Raw genomic sequence first — 21,352 nt, 5'->3', positions numbered from 1 at the left:
TCTCTCAAAATAGCCGCTCAATCCTGGTAAACATATTTACAATGCAAGTGACACGAAGTTGATAGTCAGTTTATAGAACTATTCTGTAATAAGTTCCATGCATATATACACTAGTTTCAAACATACCTATATAATGACGTTACCATCCCCTTTCCTTTACTCGTTTGTGAAACTGATGATTGCTATAGGATCTTATATAAGTCGGTCTCTTTTCTTTGTCGTCTCCCCACAAAACATTGCACAGTGCACCGCAATGCACCAAAAGTGAAAAGTGAATAAACTGCAGCATTTTATACAAGAGCTATACGGAGCAAAGATATGAAATTTGGGATTAATCTTGGATTAGTTTGCTTCCTTTGACATGCTCTGTATCATATCTTTTGTCATTCTTATACCTTTCGGTTATAAAAAAATGAGACGCGATTTGACGTCAACAAAGGGTAGTGGTATGGGGGAGCGGTATAGAGGAAGGACTAGGGGGGGGGGATGAAGATGATGAAAAGACAGTTAGGTGGTTAAATTCTTGGCAAATACCTATTTATGCAGCGGGGTACGTCACTTTACCTAAATGAGGAAAAACAAACTACGAAGCCTTCTTATTCCAGATGAGTCATTGAAATGCAGTATGTCGCCCTCTATTTTCCTAAACTCTCGACCTTTCGCACATTATGTCTTTACAGTTGAACATTGGTACAACTGTCTCGTATTTCATCACGATAATATGTAGTATGTTGTGTGTTTTGTCTCAAGGGATACGGTTCATTTTTTCCTTTTTATTTCACCCGCCTATCATGTTTTGAATTATGACGTCGAACTGTCAACGAGCTACTGAAGGAGATCCATCTTTTCAAGAAAGAATGACAAACTTGGGTTTTCTTATCTCCCTTCTTTTATTCGACGAAAGATCCCAAGTTTCTCGGTATGTCTTCTGTGAAGTTTATTACGTGCTACAATGTATATACGCAGAGCTTGTTCCCATGTGACAATTCAATTGTTGACGAAGCTATTGACTCTGCTAATAGTCAGTTCCACGTGGTATGGCATTTATCCATTACATGTGAGAGTAATGATGTGTTTTCAAGGGTTAATAGCTTCAACATATAACATTATATACAGCGAGGGCGTATTATTTTTATTTCCTTTCCATATCATGTTTTGATCAAATATTTTCCTTAACCATTACCCCATATCTATCAATGTTCGACCCTAGGGAAATTAACATTTTCATTGGCAATAATGTTTCCTAGTGGTAGGCTACTAGTACGTGAGGTTAAAGAGTTGAAGAACAAAATCTCTCTTATTCCAATCATCTTTGGGGACGGAAGATCAATTAAACAATATCCCCCAATTGTTAGAACATCGTAAATAAACTTGAAAGCGCGTCGCTCGCATGTGTGGTAACAATATGACGTCATCAATGCTAGGATACCATACCGATGTTATTGTATAAGTTTTTTGAGGAAAGGCATCCGCTTCGAGGTAAGACTTGGCAAAGTATCAATTTGATTTCACTTGAAGTGTTTGTATGAATTTTAATGGCTCCTCTATTCCGTAAATTTACACGTCCTAAACTACTAAAGGAGGAGTATGACTTCACCCTAGTACACCGGTACTTCCTGGTAAAGAAGGAGACGGGTGAGGGAAGGGCAAGGTAAAGGATTCCGTAATATGATGGCTATTGGCTAACAAGATTCCTATACTCCTTTGCTATTGCGTGATGGGAAAAGTATACATGGATCAAGTTTGCCTTTCGTTGGTGAAATGCCAAGTACTATGTGGCGTATGACATTTCCGATGGGGGCGGGGGAGGGGGTTGTATGGTGGGGTGAGGGAGGGGAGGGTGGTGTACAGAAGGGGAAGGATAAGAGGGAGGAACTATAGCAGGGATAAATGTTTTTGGTATATCCATCCTCCAAGCATTGATTCAGTGTAGTTTGCGAATAACCTTCCCATCGTGCTGTTTACGCTATAATAAACACATAAACTACATAACAATTTACCTGTTTCACCCTCAAAACTGAGGGAAAAGTTTCTTTCGGTTATCACATTCCCGTCTGTTACGCGACGGTGCGCGCATCTTCGGGTAAACTGCGCACTGCATTGTGGGTTGTTTTTTTTTTGCTTGATATTTCTCTTTCCTTTGGTAGCGTTCAAGGTTCACCACTCTCTTTTGTCATCTATGCACATAGCTCTTTAGTTGAGCTATATGAAGACACTTTCATTTACTGAATGAAACTTTTGGGGTATGTTTTAAATCCGCCGAGGGGCCATTTTGTACAATAATTTCCACAGCAATGATTTTCGTGGGGTCTTGGTACCGTCATAGGTGGAAATATCTATTTCACTGGTGGACATTTGTCTGTCCGCCATCCCCCCCCCCCACCCACATCCTCCATATCTGAAGCCTGTATCTCGATCCATGATTCGTACAACTTTGGTCGCGAAATATGCTGGTTTCGTCCCGAGGTGCCAAATGCGCCGTTTTTTCCAACTGTTTTACCTCCATGGTTTCAAGTCGCCGGTTGGGTCACTGAGCTATAAGTATAATTTATTGGCCCAGTCCCCCCCCCCCCCCCCGGCGTTTAATAGCCATGATACCATTTATCGATAGATTACAAACCCTCCTCCGGTAGTTGTCAATAGTGCAACCAACAATCGGATCATCGACATCCTCTGGCTTGAGTTATTTCAAATCTCTAATGCCTAGTTTTAATTCCATAGGTATTTATTTAAGGCAAAACAAACTCACTGTTGCTTCCTCAATATTTCTAATCCATTGGAGATTCTATGTTTTTTTTTTTCTTCTTGTTCTTCAAAGTCAAGAGAGCTGACGACCACAATCGTTAATAGCCTATTTATTGTCAATAACGCTTCTTCTATACGACAACTACGGTAGTCTAACCACAAATATGACATCCAATTGGTTCATTTTGGTGATGATCATTGAGGCAAGCTATAGTCAACCCTGGAAAAGAGGAATATATAGTCTTATATAAGAATCAAAGTAAACAGGTCTGTCCATGCAAAGTAAACGGACATGCTGGCGCGAAAGTTCAACAGGGCTCGCAATATATCGCTTAAGGAAACCACAACTTACACTTTATGAAAATTACCAAGAGATATGTTGTACATATTTGTCTTTCACTAAATGGGCAACAGACCAAAAGAAAAGAAGAACGAAAAAATGGAAGGAAAAAGGACATTCCACACATCATCATACCTTTACTCCCAAAACCTTCCGTCTTCAAACGGACACAATAAAGACCAAACTGAAAAGTGTAAAAGAAGTTACCAGAAGACGTTCTGACCTGACAGTAGTTATGAATTTACACCACAATGATAGATTTCGTCTGTCAATATAACCACATACACATCTGATGGGAGGAGGGGTTGGGGGGGGGGGTGGTGTCAGCTTAAATCCCTCTCCACCAAAAAAATCCTAATGTACATAAATTAATGTGTGTCCGGTACATTATGAAATTGCTCCAACATTGTTGCAAAACTTGCATTATGAAATTGCTCCAACATTGTTGCAAAAGTTGCAAGGTATAGAACAATTTTTAATATAAGCATCATCCATTTCACTCAAATTCCTCACAGGGGAGGGGCCATCCGTCTCTTTAGATCGCTCCCCTCGATGACGTAACATCTTAACCACTCTCCCCCCCCCCCCCTCCTCCCAGGACAGAAATGGAGGTTGCGCCCCTAGTCAGAGCATGGAAGAGAATATGTTCAGAATGACACGGCGTTTAAAATCCAAATGACCATCAGTTGTAGATTCAAGTATATTTATTTATATATATATATATATATATATATATATATATATATATATATATATATATATATATATATATATATATATATATATATATATATATATATACCACTCGTACAGCCAGAAGAATGTAAATGGAACACGGTTGCTATGGAATAAGTTGATTGAGAGAGAGAGTATGTATACACTGACATTATATTACCGGTAATCAAAATTTTTATACTATAAAATTACCTCAATACTTTAACATTGTCGTTACCTCCACGAAGGTTATCGCACCATGACAATACAGAAATTCAGACATTTCTACGAAATTGTTAGTAGCTAGTTGACCTTTCCGGTATAGGGCCATACTATTGGTGTTCTCGTCCAATCAATGGCAGTACGACACAGTCAGGGTAACAATAATAACAATAATTTGTTAAAATTTCCATATTTCTATAGTATATGTGATATAATTTCCCTACATTTTCTAAGTAATAAACTTCTCCTTTTTTTTTTGGTCTTTTTTTCAAATCAGCAATTCGAAGTTCATGTATTATATGAACTTATGGAGAACGTTTTTGCAGTTCAACACGAAAGCAATAGAACGGTAACAATTAACAAAATATCCGGAACCAATTCATCCAGATCGGTTGCTATGTGTGGCGTTTATGTAATCGTTCAGTGAGCCTATGGTATAGATCAGGCTGATATTGTAAACCTTTTTCACAGATGTACAGGTATATGTCAATTGTTTACTAAATATGAAAGCTATGCTGTAATATACGAATTATAGTTAGTGAATCTACACTGTTAAGATAAAATCCATTCCAAATGAAAATTTGCTTTCTTTAAGGAAAAGTCGCCCAGGAAAGAACCTGGGCACGAAAACCAAACTATACCAAACGACTGATCCGCTCTCAACCCAAGTCCCCTTGCATTGGGACTGTGACTGTGTGATCATCGTCGGGTGTGCATCACCATTCCCCTCGAAAGGGAACAGATACTACACATGATCTTAGCCAAAAGGCCGAGAAGCGATGAAAATTTGCATATCGAATTCTCTGACGTCACCATGCATTCACGCATTATATAAATAACTGTTTCTATTGTTACAAGCTGCAAAAAAAAAATACTTTTCCCGCAGTAGATAAAGTGCTTTAAAATTAACTTTGAAATTATAGAAGTAAAAACAATAATACATTCGGTTTTTATCAAAATTATGTATATTACAAATCGTCTGGACGATAACCATGGCAGGTTAGGTGCTAGTTGAAGAAAAGTGGCTGCATGTACATTTACATATCGATTTCATTTACGCCACATATATATAATATAAAAGCTTGACCTTGTAACAATATTGTCTGACTATTTGTACTTCTCACAAAAAAAGAAAAGTCGGCTCGACAGCATAACAGTTGTTTTAAATCTATTTGGAAAGTAGAGATGTAGAAGATAGTAAGATATTCGGATCACAAAAAAAAAGAAGATATTAACCATTGTCTTGGTAGTAACCGTGGCATTTTGTACGTTGTCTGCTGTGTATCACTGTCAACCCTATCCACTAACTTAGAAACAATGTATACAGCTAAACAACATTCTCTTTTGTGATCTGCCACTCGTCCCAATATATAGTACCCCATCAAAATAAAGCCAGGGGAGCTGTAAAAATGTGAAAGTAGGACACGATCTCGAAGAAAAGTATTATAATTGTTTCGTCTAACTTTTAGAGATGTTTATTATCAGCTTGACGTCCATTTATTAGTCTTTGCCACAAACGTCACGTCTTAAAGGCTTTTCCATTTTGTTAACTGAGAATTTGGACACGAAGAATGACAGATAAAACCTTATCGAGAAAAGAAAATGCTTAGTACATTCTTTCCGGACAATGTTTGTTTTCTTATCCATTCGGAGTACATCTTGTCGCCAAATCAACTCTTTTCATGTTTTTATTTGCAGAGAGACGAGAAATGTGACGAGTTGAAACGAAAACAAGAAAAGAAGAAAAAATGAAAGCAACAAAAAAAATATGTCAGTCGCCATCTTGATTGGGTAGTTAGTCGCCACAAGTTGGTTAATAAAAAAGAGCAGACTTTTCATAAAAATTCCGATGATTGGCCTATATAAATACCTGATGAGAGTATTTCATCTTAATGCAAACGGAGAATATGAATGACATGAAATGTGAACAAAATAATATTTTCGGCTATGCGAAATTGCAGCAGGGTCATTTTTGGTGTATTTGTTTTGTATTCCTGGCGAGGACTTGAAGAAGAGCATTCCAGGTCCTCGGACGTGATTTCTAAAGAATCATCATGTCCTCGCAAGAATTCTATTGTTATGGGGTATTGTTAAGGTTAGGGTACGTTGATTTGAACAATCGAAAAAACGATGGGGTCCTCGGTCTGAATGTAAAATACACCTGGGTGTGTGTGTGTGACCAGGCATATTGCTACTTAATATCTAACAAAGTCAAACAATGGTTATTCATGTTCAGAACATTTTTTTCGAAAGGTTTCACTGACATTTCCTCTCACCAATCTATTCAATGTTCTTCTCTTAACTCTCTGTCTCTCTCCCTTTCCTTCCCTTCACGCCCCTCCCTCTCCCTCTCGCCTTCCCTTCCCATCCCTCTCTCACCCCATCACCCTCCCCATCCATGGTGGCGAAGTTCGAAGATTTTTCGTCACAGTATACTGAGGAATTTTCTTGGATCAAGTTCAGGGTACTGTCTGGAAACATTAAGGTAGTATATATGAGCTTGTCCTTCACAGAAAAAAAAACAAGGACTCAGTACTGTCACAAAAACGTGGAAGCAATCAAGAAAACAGGAAGATATTCATGCACCGAGCTTCCTAAAATGTAGCTACTTGAGCGTACTTTATAGCTTAGAGCTTCCACGTAATGCATTACGCAGTTATATACCTGTACAAACTCCACTTATACAGAATGAGGAGGCGAATGGCCTAAAAGGTCTTTATCTTTAATGAGTATATCAATGTACAGTTCTGGGATATAGCTTGTGCAGGGTCGGTGAGGGGTAAGGGGGGTTGGGAGGTGAGAGTGGGGTGGTGAGAGGGTCCCTGGACCATACTCTTTACCTCGGTGCGTCCGTCATAATTATGCAAAGATTATGTAAACTTATGAAAAACCACTCGTTATATAGATTCATGCATCACCACGTTACTTTCAGTAAATGGGGATGCATTGACCAGCCTGAGTTGGGTTTGAAAAGTTTGGCGTTAAAAAAAAAGTGTTGTATTTTTACGGTAGAATACCGGGAGTCACGCGGGTTTTGAAGAGAAAAAAAGTGCGTCGGTGTTTGAAGGTTACATTCGAATCATAAAATCACATCATCAGAATTCAGTTAAAAAAACAGTTCCTCTCTTACCGTCATCAGATCAATTTTTGACAAATTGTGTACTTACTTCATAAATCGGCAACTCATTTCATGTAACTACGAGTGATTGCCTTAAATGTTCAACTTTTTACACCTAACTATATATGAAGCGAAGTACACATGCTATATAACGTTTTCCTGTTATTTAAGCCATAAAACGCTGTTATAGTATACAAACGGCGTGCCACAGTAATTTAACGTCAGGTTTCCACCTTTAATATACAGGCTTTTTTGTTAACAGTGTAGGTAGAAACTCTTCCCATACTTATCTTCAACCCCCACCTTTCCCCATCCCCCCACCCCGCCAACCCAAACTCAAACCCCTCCACTCGGCCCTCTCTCCTCCAATAACTACATGAATCCATACCTAGAAATTTTGTAGAGTAATAAGTTCATATGCAAATAAACCAGCCTACATATTCCCTGCTCAGTTATATAAACAAACAGTTCTAAACACACCCACCCCCGTAATTTTCCTGATAACCGCGACTTCATGAATAATCATATTTCAATCCCGTTCCGGGCGGAGAAATCGCAAAGTAAGGTATCTCGAGGAGTAGTCTATCTATAGCATTGTTATATACCCAAGGTTACTACAGGTTTATAGTAAAATAGTAATAGTAAAAAAAAAAAATTAAAAAAAATAGAGAATAGATGATAATATACACATGAAAGATTCTCAGTATTCCATTCCATTCCATTCATTCTATCCCTTTCCATTCCATTCCAAGTCATTTCCCTTTTTCCTAAGTTCTTTTCAGGATATTATTTGTAGATAAGAATGTAAACACATAGAGAAATTATACACTGATAACTTCAACACAACGAGATCAATAGGTGGGAGGGTGGGGGGGGGCGGTGGGGGAGAAAGGAGAAGATACATAAGAAATAGCACTTACACACTTACGTATATGTCACAAGTTGTAGTTACTTAATGTGTGAAAAATTAATTTGGACACATCTGAGATGGCAATATTTTAAAATATAATGATTTCATAGCTAGTCCATCTATATTTTCATCTTCCATACATTGAAGACTTTGACATAAACTTGTTTGTCTTGGTTTATATCGTTTTACCGGCTGCTCTACTTGACTTTATCTTTCCGCAAAATAACAAGTATAAAACAGGATGCCAGTTGCAGATCGGTAAACATAACTTTTGGTTGATTGACAAGTAAACAATAACTGTACACGTATAACATGAAGTGTTCTTTCACATTGTTTTCGTAACTGTTATTTTGTAAAGTCTAAAATGTTACTAGAATAATCTCTTCCAGGATCAAAACTTAAATGAGCAATATGAATATTCTATTAGATGAGATTGAAAACAAAGAAGAACTGACCACTTCTATTTTCAGTGTCACATTTCAGTGTTACAGTGAATTGAATCCTTTTGAAGTTGTGAAATATGACATTAACTATCGTCAGGTTCATTCAAATCTTTTACGAGTTACAGACACTTCAATGACGTAACACTGCACCTAAGCTGCCGAAAACGAAAAGCAACAGGTGAAAGGTCATCAATATTGACCACAAAGTTTAGAATAGCTGAGAACTGGGCAAAGGGAATTGAGAGTGCAGGGGTTAAAATGCTTCTGGAAGACTGAGCCTGGCTTACTATTTTCTGACCTTCTGCTCATTTTGATCAATACCGACTGTTGGCAGGGACAAATCCCCCTGCACAACCACCCCCCCTCCCCCTCAGATCTTCCTGCGCACAAGTCATACGCAACTCTGTTTCTGTCGCTCGACAGGAACCGGAACTGCACGACAGCCGCATGTGCGCAGTAGGAAACGGGAAATGTTCATCATTTCCACGAGCAACCCGACGACTCAACGAACATGTATAGAAATAGATACTAAAACAGGAAAGATGTCTCTATTACTCATCGATATGATGATTTATCAATTGAACGTTTTGGGTGTCGATTTATCTGACTTCATACCTCGTAGTGTCTTAAAGCAGGTATACATGGATTTCACGTCACAAAGGCTGTCTGATGACGTCATACTCTACCTTTCATAACTTTGGTTAACCATATATAAGAGATGTTGATGTTCCAAAAGTCTTTACATCTGTGTCAACTTTTCGAATGAATGTTCATCCGACCAGATTGAATTTGACAATTTATTTACTAAACTTAGAGCGAACTTTGTCTGCAAAGAATACGTTGCTGTAGCGACTTAGTTACAAGCGGATCTATATACAAGCCATCAAGGTAAAGCCATGCCATCAATAGTTTATTTACAACATCATTTAGTAAAGACAGTATAATATCAAGTGCTATATAATTTATCTCTGATTTCAAATTAGCTGAAGTGGTAGTAATTCATGTTCTTTATAAAGATACTTGATCGGTTTTAATGTCGCGATCTAAATGACACAGAAACTACCATAAAGAAATACTTGTTTATAATAACGCGCCGTTTCTTTCACTATTAAATGCGTTAACGATATACATAAGGTTACCGTCACCTTTTCATGTCTTGCTTTTTCATTGTTACGTCATGACGTAATTTCAGTTCAATAATAAATCCTTTACTATCGAGTCTATTCTTAGACGAAGTGTTCACATTACCGGTCACCTAAATGTTAATTTATTGCAAGGATTTAAATCGATAGTTCCCGTGTGTTATTTAGTAGTAATCCGTAGTTTCAGCCCGTGTTTTAGGGTTTCAAAGGGATATTTTCGGTGGAATAAAATGTGACACATAAAATGGATGAGCAAAATATTCTACCCTGCTATTAAGACCCCCCCCCCCCCCCATCTCATACAATAAGGTTGATTGGTTCTAACATATTTTTAACACCCATACTCCAGCAAGTGTATCACAGTAGATTCCTCGTGACGTCATCATGGTATATGCTCTTCAAAAGTTCTTTCCGGCCTTTATTTAGTCTTTTTACTGATTTGTCCTTGAAATGTTATTCATTTTGAATGTTTTCTCAGTTGCCGATATTCTCTGTATTAATCATTTCGAAAACAATTGTTTCGTTTTGGTAGAAAGTATATTATCCTGTGTGGATAAATTATTTAAATTCTAAAAAGTAACATATTTGCTATGATGACGTCATCGATGCTTCCGCAAAAACTCACCAAAGTAGAAAGAAATTTATATCTTCGCAATACTAAATGCTATGAAGATATGGTTTTGATTTTCTTGTGCGAATAATTTCCAGCAATTTTGTGAAGCAATCAATTACAGCCACCGGAATGTCCCTTTAAATATGATGTTCACTGCGATGATGGGTTTTTTTCTTCTTCTCCTTGTTCCTGAATGAAGTATGCCTGTCTGCGTATATATGATCTGAATTGAGGCACAATGATGTGCAATTGTTTTGTCATGGTTTAATAGGCAACCTATAGCTACGATTAACCATGCATGCCATTCTCCATTTCTTGCGTCACATTACCACTCCATGTAGGTGTGGTATTATACAGGTCGGGTAAAAACCTTCCGCAATTTAGGGGCGTAGTTGGACTCTTTTTTTTAAGGGGGGGGGGTGGGCAATATTTGGGGGAGGCCTATACCGCTCCCCCATCCCCGTGGCTACGCCACTGGCTCAAGTATAGTTTTTGTTAGTTACCCATACAGCATATGTACCCAGTACACCAAGTGTCCTGTATTAAAGACTCATTGTTTCAACATAGTACAATAGAAGTAAGTTTAACGAAACTATAGTGTTTATATAGTGATGTCATGCATCACTTTAAAGTGTAATTGCTACATTGATACAAAATCTTTGGATATAAGTAAACCCCCTCCAGCCCCCCCCCCCCCCCTGAAAGGAAACAAAAGGTTTCCGGGATTTTGCCATTCCAGAATGAGAATAAATAAAACACTGTCATGTCCGACGCATTGTGGTAAATAGTTGACAATAGACTCTTGACGTAAAACGTTCTATTGTTCTATTTTACGTCCTAAACTGACTTGTTATTGGGAATCGAGGATTAAAGAACACAGAATGCAAAAACAGCTGTATTTGAACAATCATCATGGGTTTAAAGTCCGGATGTTTATAAATACATTTCTTTGATAACGGTTAAAAGCAAAGCACAATGACGTAAACAATAGATTGTAAATGAGAAAGGCCGATGTGTATATATATATATATATATATATATATATATATATTTATATATATATATATATATATATATATATATATATATATATATATATCCACATCCAAACATAACTAAAATACACATTAAAGGCCTAAAGGGTTTAGGAATTGACAAGTATGTTATTATTTACATCGTTCTATCTCTTTTTGTTTTCGTGTATGCTTAACCTGTGTGTAGATATGCATATAGTCCAGGGTTGTCCAACCTTTTGCAGAGGAGGGCCACATGGAATGTTTATGATGAAGGAAGGGGCCGCATGAACCCTACGCTCGATTTTTTGCCCGAAGCCCAAGGCAACAAAATGTGAGCACTGCGCACGGAGCGCACTGATTTATTTTCCTTCCTGATACAACAGATGAATAAAGTTCAGCCGCCCCCCCCCCCTCCGCTGAGAGAGTGTCACATCAACTGACCTGTATGCAGTTTTTTTGGACCCAGAAGGTTCGAATGATTGAATATATAGCTTCAAATTGTTATCAATAAATCTGCTCACTAAAATTTCGCACCGTAGAGCATCTCTGGCGGGCCGGACGCAACCCTGCGGCGGGCCGGACTGTGGCCCGCGGGCCGTAGGTTGGACAACCCTGATATAGTCTCAACCAACTTATCGGAGATACCAAGTTCTACGGCGATAGGGAGTTCCATGTTTGCGCGCCACGTTTGTGGAATACCTTATACCAGAGTCTCTTCGTGCACTTGATAATTTTCAAACTTTCAAGTCTCATCTCAAACTTTCCTCTTTGCTTGGTACTTTAATTAGTAGTGGTTTTTTCTTTGCATTGTTTGTAAAGCGCTTTGAGATATTCGTTATGTAAAGCGCTATATAAATGTTTATTATTATTACTATTATTATTATTGTTATTATTGTTATTGTTATTATTATTATTGAGATATTCGTTATGTAAAGCGCTATATATATTTATATTATTATTATTATTATTATCATTATTATTGTTGTTATTATTATTGTTGTTGTTATTATTATTACTATGATTAGATGTACATTACAGCGGCGTTATGAATTTAATTGTTGGTCATCGACATATGCAGAGGTGGACTAGGGCAGATATTGATACCAGCATATGGTGATACAACCGGAGGCCCTGGAGCCTTGAAATAAACATCACATCTGACGCTTAAGACGAGACTAGAGCCTTCCGCGATGTACCTATAGGAATTCGGCGCCTCGGCATACAACCTGACGGCTGCTTGAGTCCCGAAGAGGGGCACTGGGTCCGAGTCGGTACAGTCCGAAGGCCAGTTCGCCCTTGCTAAAATCCTATAATTATGTCGTTCGCTCGTTCCTTCGACTACAGGCAAGTTTCAGTTCAAATATATTAAATATCTTTCGTTGCTGTTGTTTTTGTTTTTTAATTTCCCGTTTTGATTTTGTGTATGTGATTAATGTTTAAAGTATCTGGTCGATATTTCAGGAGTTGGCACCACTGCGACTTCTTAGTAAGAGTGAAATCCTACAGTATTAGCGGAATTTCTATAGTTTTAGAGCTACTTTTGCGTACAGCCAATCTTTCGGCAAGAGTGACATTCTCACTCTGTCGAATTAAGAGTGTCGGAATGGAGATCATTTAAAATATTAAAAAAAAATTTTTAAGAAAAAGTCACTTAATACCAATTTATAACTTAACTCTTAATTTCAATCCCCTTATACACCGAGAGCGTAACCGATTAACCGTATATATAATCATGACGGCATATATGTCAAGTAAGAACCACGATTCCGCCAGGGAATATAGTTATCAACTATACACAGGATCAAGTTTACGGTTGGTGGGCGGCATCGATTGTGTACTGTTTGTAGTTGATCATAGCCCCCCCCCCCCCCCCTCCAAAAAAAAAATGTCACCGTGTATGATCATGAAGATAATTTCAAAATATTTAAACGTACAGAACGGTATGAAAGAGAGTCAAACTATAACAGGATAACCAACGACATCAAGAAAATTCCACTCCGCCTCACCCCCACTCCTCCTACCCGGGTTAGTAGAATACACGCTAAGAACTGTTGGGCAAATTTAGTTGGGTAATAATTTTTTTGGCAAAAATTGCCCAACTCCTGAGAGTCAATTACTATGTTCGTAAGCAAAATGTTGCTTCATGCACTTAGCAAAGGGTTTGTGCCAAATAGTTGAGCACAAAGAGTGTTGCGTGCAACAAATTCGTTTGGCCCTCATTGTTCTGCACTGCAATCGCGCCATACCGTACCTGTGCGCAGTATCAAGCTCCGAAAAGCGAACGGTGATTTGTCGTAATACTTGCTCTATGGCCGTAATTCATCATGTCAGAGCCTGAAGTCAAATCAATTCTCACCAGATGGGGAATGGATGAGCTAATAGAGACTTTTGAAGGTAGTTATTTGTAATTTCCTTCGCCAAAACCGTAAAACTATGCATGTGCGGCATACACGATTTTAACTTCCGTCCGTTGGCCTAACGCGAGGCTAGGTCGCCGTTACTATTTGTTGTAGGCATATACGTTAGCCTAGAAGTAGTAACAGTAACGTTTTAAATTTTAGCTTAGCAAGTAGGTATGTATTATTAGTGTTAGGTTGTAATGTGAAGTCTTATGTTATGAATATGATAATGGGCTAGGCTAGTACACAGAAACTGTGGTCACGCTCCACCGAAAGTATGCACCAAGGGCCTAGTCTTGGCCAGACATTTCGTACTCATTCTTTGTGATAGTGATGATTTGGTGAGCCTAACACCATGATTAGCCTAGGCCTAGTTACAGAGTTTTTACCAGTTTAAATGTTGCTTAGGCGTAGGTTGCAATTGAGACCTGTAATAGGCTAGCTATGCTGGATTACTGGAGGTCCAACATAAGACCAGGCCTTAGCCCAGCCTACCGCAAGTATGCTATATCACCACTCAGTTATGGTTTAGTTATTTTCCTCTAGTCTTATTGGGAAGTTGCTGCCACTGGGGGAGGGGGTGTCCCATGCATGACCACTTTGTAAAGCTCAAGCCTGTATAACATTTGACCTAGGCCGACATTGTGTGAATGAAAAGGACAATTACCCGTTTTTCGAGTTCTTTAAGGAAAATCTGTAAGTTTAAGAATAAATCATGTACTTATTTGAAAACCGTTAAGTATTGTGAGTTGCTACAGTATTTCAATTCCCAATCGGTGTTCATCCTGTATGGCCTAGTCTGTTCCTCGATTTGATGTAAACATTTCTTTATTAAACTATCTAATTAGCAGCACAAATATAGTGATTAGATTACATTGATAAATTGGCAAAATCAGTCAAAATCCAAACCTACTATGTACAGCAGTTTCGCTGTTGTACATCTAGCCTCAAAAGTGCAGCGCACAATAGGTATAGTGTAATCAAATAGAACTTGCATATTAAACTGAGACTGCTCTGTTTCATTGTTATGAATCTGCTGTGCGGCAAATAGTAACACGTACAATACTACAATAGCTGTAGGTTGGTTACGCGCAAAGTATGTTGGCGATTGTAGGCCTATGTAGGCTAACTATATGAACCGATGCATTATGAAAGTTTGTTATTGTAGTTTGCATGACTATCATGATAATAAGATTGGTTTTTGGAAAATTATAAGAAACTATTAAAAGTAGAATTTTGAATTTTCTATCAGGAATAGGCCTCTACGGTAGAGATTTGCCCGCACCAAGTAGATATAAAGCGCCGGGCGGGATTTTTTAATTATTGCCAGGCGGAAATTCCTAGGGCGGGGGAACCGCCCGACAGGGGCACATCTCTGGAAGAAAAATGGACAGCTGACAAGTTTGCTTGTTTTGATTTTTTATTCAGGAGTTGGCTTGTGCTTTGTTAGTATTTACAGGTACAGTATGGTGGTCTATGTTTTCTTTAATTTGCATTCAGTTGGTCTTTTAAAGCCACCTAGGTTACCAATTTCAAACATTGGTCAGTAGTTTTCTCAAATTGTTTTGATCACATTATTCACATAAATATGAATAGGTTTTAAAGTAATAATGTTTTCTTTCTTGTTTGTTGTTTCTTTCAGACAATGAGATCGACCTTGAATCATTCAAACTTCTTGATGAAACTTCACTGAAAGAGCTGATTCCAAAAGTTGGGCTCCGTGTCAAGTTTGCCTACAGATTGAAAAGCTATGTTAGTATTAAAACCACTGTTTCTGCATACTTTACTTTACTACTTATAGTTACTATCATGTTATTAGTATGCTTCAAGTGTCTGGCTACATTACAAGAGGCAAGTGTAGAAGCTCTTCTTGGTCATTTAAAATACATACATGGCATTCATTCCGGAACTGGAACAAAACTAGTGTGAGGGGGCCAATGGATGTGTGTGGATGGGGGGGGGGGGTTATTATCTACTTATAGGCCAGAGTGACACTATCTGTTGGTGCATATTGTACCCCCTGTGCTGGATTTGCCACAGGAAATATCCAAATAGACTCAAATTTTGCACCAGATGTGGGCATACTTACAAAACATCAAGTAATATTTGATAACCAGTGTCAAGTAAAAAGGGAATTATTGTAGTAAACACATTATTGCAGATATGTTTAACTTCTTGAAGGGATTGGTATAGTTAATTGTGAAATTGGTGGTATTTCATTTTGCAGGAGGCATTTTACACTAAAGGCACCAGTGGGAGACCAGCGAGCGGTTGGTTGGAAGAGCATCTTAAATACAGTAGAAAACGAGTGAAGAAATACAGCACAACTGAAGAAGCAACATCACCAGAAGGCAAGCATGATAATGATGAAGACACTGGTGAGTGTGAAACACTTGAGTAACTTAGTCAACACTGAATTGAAGGGCCCCTCACCAGTGAAGGGTAGGGTGGGGGAATAAAGAAAGAACCTTGATAAGAAAGCATTATTGTATTGCAAACTTGGGATGTTCCATAGGTTTATGAAAGGTTTTGAACCCCTTGGGTTATAGGAGCTGTTAGGGAGTGTAGAGAATGAGAAAATTCACCCACATTAGGCAGTTGAACAATTTCTAAATGTTTTTTTTTATTCTCTTGGTAGATGGAAGGGGGTCCCAATTGGCTGGTTAATTTTTAGTGAACATGTTGATATGTAAGGAAAGATTCATTGTGCTGCAAGAATAATGTTTCACACTAACACAGTTTTTAATCCTGATGTTGATGTGAATTGGGGGGGGGGGAGGGGTTCAAGGTGGACTTGGGGATTTGAATCTTAGCACTCCATTAATATCTGGAAAAAGCCTGGATGGATGAGCAAATAGGAGTAACCTGGTAGTGGGGTGTTAATATAAGAAAAAATTGTGCATTGAATTTCACTACATTCAGATCACATTGCTGTCTTCAAAAAGTAGTGTTACAATAAGAAATGTTTTCCTCAACCAATAGTATCTGTCTATTTCGGTGCTCACATTAAGTTTCATCACAACTTAGTTTTATGGTTTCAATGTAAAGAGAAGCATATGCATTCATAGTGGCTTATGTGTGTGTGTGTGTATGCGTGGGCATATGCATGTGTGTATGTGCTCAAGACTAGAAGCTTAGTCAGATCTCATATTTAGTTGTAGGTGGACCATAGAACCCTATTATTACCTAATTAAAACCACTATGCATTTTTGCATTCTGATTTCAGATGATTCTGTGTCTGAGGAGGACACCCAAAAGATGAAGACGTGGCTTCAACATAATGAGCAGCCACGTGCTACTATGGAAGAGTACATGCTAAAGACAGCAAAGAGAAGACAGATGCTGATCAAATCAAAAGGCTTCAAAGAAGCTCTTGTGGAGTATCCAAAGATACTACTTCCAGGCATGGTAAGTATTGAAAAGTCAGCATATTGTAAATGCTACTAGGATGAATGGGTTTGTTCATTAATTTCTACCTCTGCAGCTTATCTTTTGTGATGTTTTATGGAAGTAGCTGTTTTCTAAGTCACAGCTGTTGAGAATGGGAGGGTTCTTATGTCTCAATGACAGTGCTCTTGAATTAATTGTGCTTGGAGCATAGAAAGAATGCAACTTTAACATAACTTTTAAGAATATTGTGCTAAACAGTGATTGACTCAGAACATTCCTTGATAATAGCTGTTTGACCCATTTTGTAAGGATTGTTGATGTTTCCAACATCTTGGAGCATTGATGACCTGATACCAGGTTTGTGCTATTAATTCACAAATGGTAATGGTTGAGTTTGGAAGACAAATATATGTCTTATTGTAATACTTTACATTTTGGCTGCCCTTGCAAATTCATTCAGGCTTCATGCACATCATTACAGGGGTGGTAAATGAAGGATTAGGTATAGGCCTACAGATATATGCAGTGTGACAAGCTGAAATAAGACTAACCGGTATTCTCCAAAAAGATGAATACACAGTTTTGCTGAGTCAAAGCTGAAAGATTAAATGCACCAATTCTGCAAGAAAATGCTGCAAACATATGTAGTTATGGTCTACTTTCTCCAATTTGTGATTTGAACGATTGGAACGAATGGCAAGTTATCCTTCTGGTGAAAAACCGTTTCTCATGCCTAAATTCCTGATATGTGCTTTAACTACAATTTCTTGTTTCTCAATGCCTTTTTGCATTGTGTCTTTCTAGTAGTTTTGTGTGATTGACATTGCACTATAACCTCAGCATTACGTCAGTGCAATCAGTGATTTACCAAATTATTTCCCATTCCATTCCATTTTCCAGAAGTGGCCAGCTGTCTGCAAGGTCATTTTATCATATACGGAAAAGAACTTTCCAGGATGGATGAAAGAACTTCCTTGGGACTGCACACTTTGTAAGTTGGATTAAGCATCACAAACCAGTAAAAAAGTTTTGTGTAATGTTACCAAAGGAGAAAAATTTAGACAAACAGCTTTTGGCTAATAGTATGAAGTATGTGTGTGTTTGTGTGTGAAAAGAAGGATGTAATTGTCTATATTACCAATTGTAAAACCTTGGTAAATTCAAGGTTCATATGACACACACAGGAGACACACACATTGAGCAATTCCCTTAATCAGCTGCCTTTGACTTATGTTTTAGCATATATTTTTCACCCCTAAATATTTGGGCATCCCATCCCTGCAGTAAAATGGAAATGGCAACCCATGATTAAGGGCAGTGCACTCAGGAGGGGTTTATGCAACTATTTATAAAACCCTGCAAGTTCGTATAACAGTCTATATTTACATTTTTATTTTCTGCGTTTTGACAGTGACAGAAGAGGAACTTGGATTTTTTGCTCTGCCATATGTATTTCAGAGTCGGCACAAGAGAAAGAAGGGCAGAGGATCTATGTCAGTTTCTGCCGGTGTAAAGGCATTCATAGACATCCGATCTGTAAGTATTGAATATTCATTCAGTTCATATATGATGTAGGCTGGATATTTATGCAAATCTGCTGGCACCCTATGACCATGTGAAGCTACACTTGTGATATGCCACAATATGCTGTTAAACCAAGATTTCTCCACAATATTTGTAGCATTATTTGTTATTACACAGTTAGTAGATATTGATACTTCAAGGTCAGCATCACAAGCTTTTTCATATCTTTGATGGTATCATCGGTCAACAGGGGATATCATGAATTTTGGTGCCACAAAATGTTTAGTATTGTCAATGTTTTTCATTACAGTGATGTCTACTCAGTTGCCAATATCAGTAAGCCATTTGTCTGATATGCATTCATTTATGCTAATAACAAAACTTTATTATGGTTATCGTGAAATAAATTATTGGCCTACACTTTTTCCATCGTTATATCTGCCATTAGTCTGTTGTCTGTCTGTCTGTTGGTCAGCTGTGTCTCTCTTTCAGTCAGCATTTATGTGAATGATTTATACATCCTTTATCATTACAGAACGTGACAAACATCAAGTCCTTTTGTGGAGATATAGATGAAACGGTACATCCACAGCCATTTCATGTAGTTCTTTGGGACTTAAAGCAGAAGTCTCGTCAATTTTTTGTGCTGATTGAGAGAAAGGCTCTACCTGCAACCTCACTGTTGAAAGCCATTGACACATGCTTCAAGATGCACTTTGTGTTCGATATTGAGTATCAGCCTGACTGTGAGGCATCATGGCAATTTCTGCAAAGCATTATTTATCAGTTGAACACAGCTATCACAAAGGAAATAAGCTCTGTGAAGGCTTTCCGTGCCTATTACAACTCAATGTAAAGTATTATACCACCAGCTGCTATTACGTGTAACTGCCTGCATTGATAACCCTGTTCTACTGTGTTGGTTTGTAACTTTTCTGTTGTAAGTTCTATAATGGACTTTGTTTGTTGTAATGATTAAGTTCGCTTTTCATGAATATTATGTGTTAGTTTATCACTTTCATTCAACATGACTTGACTAGTTTGATAGTTTAAGATTGAATTGTTTACCTGAATATTATTATTAATATAGCAGTTGATTATGATTGAATAGTTTGATTGTGATATTATGTATCATTGTTTATGACTGATTGGTTTGGTTACCATTGCCATGTTGGTACTGATTTATTATGTAAGCTACATGACTGACTAGTTTGACATCACAAATAGTATGATAGTTAATTACAATTAATTAGCTTGATCGACAGTCAGCATAAAGATATTTCATGGGTTATACATTGTAAGTTTGATCAACATAACATGTAATTACCATATAATGATTTATTAGTTCAACTACATGAATGATTCAAGTCTCTGACCATCAGGAATATGGTGGGTTTTGTTGGTCAACATTGTTGTTTAATTGATTGGTTTCTTAATTAGTATACATCGTGTGAAATCATATTGTTGTTGGGTTTTTGAAGTCCTCAGATAGAGTGGTATTGATAAACCTGTTATTTTGATGAATTCTTTATTGAGGCATAGATACTTAATATGAGATATGAAGTATATCATAAGTTGACATCAGCAGAGGCTATAAAAACTTAGGTACTCTGCCTGCACATGCAGGGATTGCAAAGTCAAGAAGCATTTGGATATATATAGCTCAATTTCAAAAGCCCTCCATGTATTGTGTTCCAGGCCCTGAGATTTTCCTGACCTAGCATTGCAATGAAAACTTAATTGTTAGATATGTTTGTTAAAACTGTCAATTAACATCTACCACCTCCTGAAAAACAAACAGTTATAATAATAACAACAACAACGATATTAGGGTTTATATTACATTTTTCAATTAAATAGAGTAGTGAAAGGGATGACCCACTATGAAAAGGAATTTCATTAACATCATCAAACTCTTGCCATGTTAGTCAAAGATTTCAGGCCTGGTTTACTTGCAAACTCTACAAAATTTACAGGCTACATTTTACAGTGAATGATAACAATTTTTAATTTTTTGGTATCACATTTTTGCTTGTTCAATTTAAACCCAAGTGATAAATTCTTTTGGGGAATGTTTATGTATTCATATTATATATGTGCAGATACACTTAAAACTTATATCACAAGATAAAAAACAAAACAATAAGTAACTGCAAGAGAAATTGTATAAATTGCAAAATGTTGCTTAAGAGAAAGTGAAAAATAAAGCAGTTTGCGAATCAGAAACTTACTTTGGTCCATTCTGTGATTTGATTTGCATGTTTGTAATTGCTGTATAATCTAAAAATCAACTGTAGCAAAAAGTGACCAACATTGGAGAATATAATAGTGCTAGAAATTGGGGAAACATAGCACGTAAGAATTATTAGCACTTTTTGCTAAACTGTGTTTAGCACAGGTTTTTCCTAAACTTTTTGGTAAAAATTTTCATAAATATTGGGTAAATGTGACATTGCCCATAGTTTAGCAACTCAAGTTTTGCCCAATTTTTAAGAAAAATGTTACCCAAAAGTTTAGGAAAAACCTGTGCTAAACACAGTTAAGCAAAAAATGCTAAAAAAGTTTCACGTGCTATGTTTCCCCAATTTCTAGTAATTATATTCTTCAATGTTGGGCAATTTTTGCTACATCGTTCTTAGCGTGTAGTGTAGATATACGGATTATAATTTTATGATGGTGACACAGTCATCAAGCTAAAAATATTTATATACCCAAAAAAATGAAAAGCATTCCACAGAGTGAATCAACAAGAATATAATCATACGTTTATCTTTAC

General features: G+C 37.4%; 1 protein-coding gene, 1 long non-coding RNA gene and 1 pseudogene across 2 annotated transcripts in view; 1 reads left to right on the top strand and 2 right to left on the bottom strand.

Moving 5' to 3' along the window:
• Positions 1 to 2,525: 2,525 nt before the first annotated feature.
• The window catches only part of LOC139964835 (uncharacterized), a 51,237-nt gene continuing 32,410 nt past the window's right edge, over positions 2,526 to 21,352 (bottom strand). The window contains exon 4 of the long non-coding RNA XR_011792106.1: positions 2,526 to 2,965. This is a non-coding gene — a long non-coding RNA (uncharacterized lncRNA). The remainder of the gene's footprint in view (positions 2,966 to 21,352) is intronic.
• On the bottom strand, positions 4,579 to 4,802 carry LOC139965109 (U2 spliceosomal RNA; annotated as a pseudogene).
• On the top strand, positions 13,516 to 20,802 carry LOC139964868 (uncharacterized). Its single transcript, XM_071966923.1, has 7 exons — positions 13,516 to 13,657; positions 15,305 to 15,414; positions 15,890 to 16,040; positions 16,889 to 17,106; positions 17,953 to 18,043; positions 18,464 to 18,588; positions 19,112 to 20,802. Exons 1-7 carry the CDS (start codon positions 13,588 to 13,590, stop codon positions 19,430 to 19,432), a joined length of 1,086 nt encoding a protein of 361 aa, XP_071823024.1. The 5' UTR covers positions 13,516 to 13,587; the 3' UTR covers positions 19,433 to 20,802.

The sequence above is a fragment of the Apostichopus japonicus genome, chromosome 23 (genome assembly GCF_037975245.1).
Source record: "Apostichopus japonicus isolate 1M-3 chromosome 23, ASM3797524v1, whole genome shotgun sequence".
In the NCBI taxonomy this organism is placed as follows: Eukaryota; Metazoa; Echinodermata; class Holothuroidea; order Aspidochirotida; family Stichopodidae; genus Apostichopus; species Apostichopus japonicus.
Note: the sequence above shows the minus strand (reverse complement) of the source record. Positions and strands in the feature narration are given on the sequence as shown.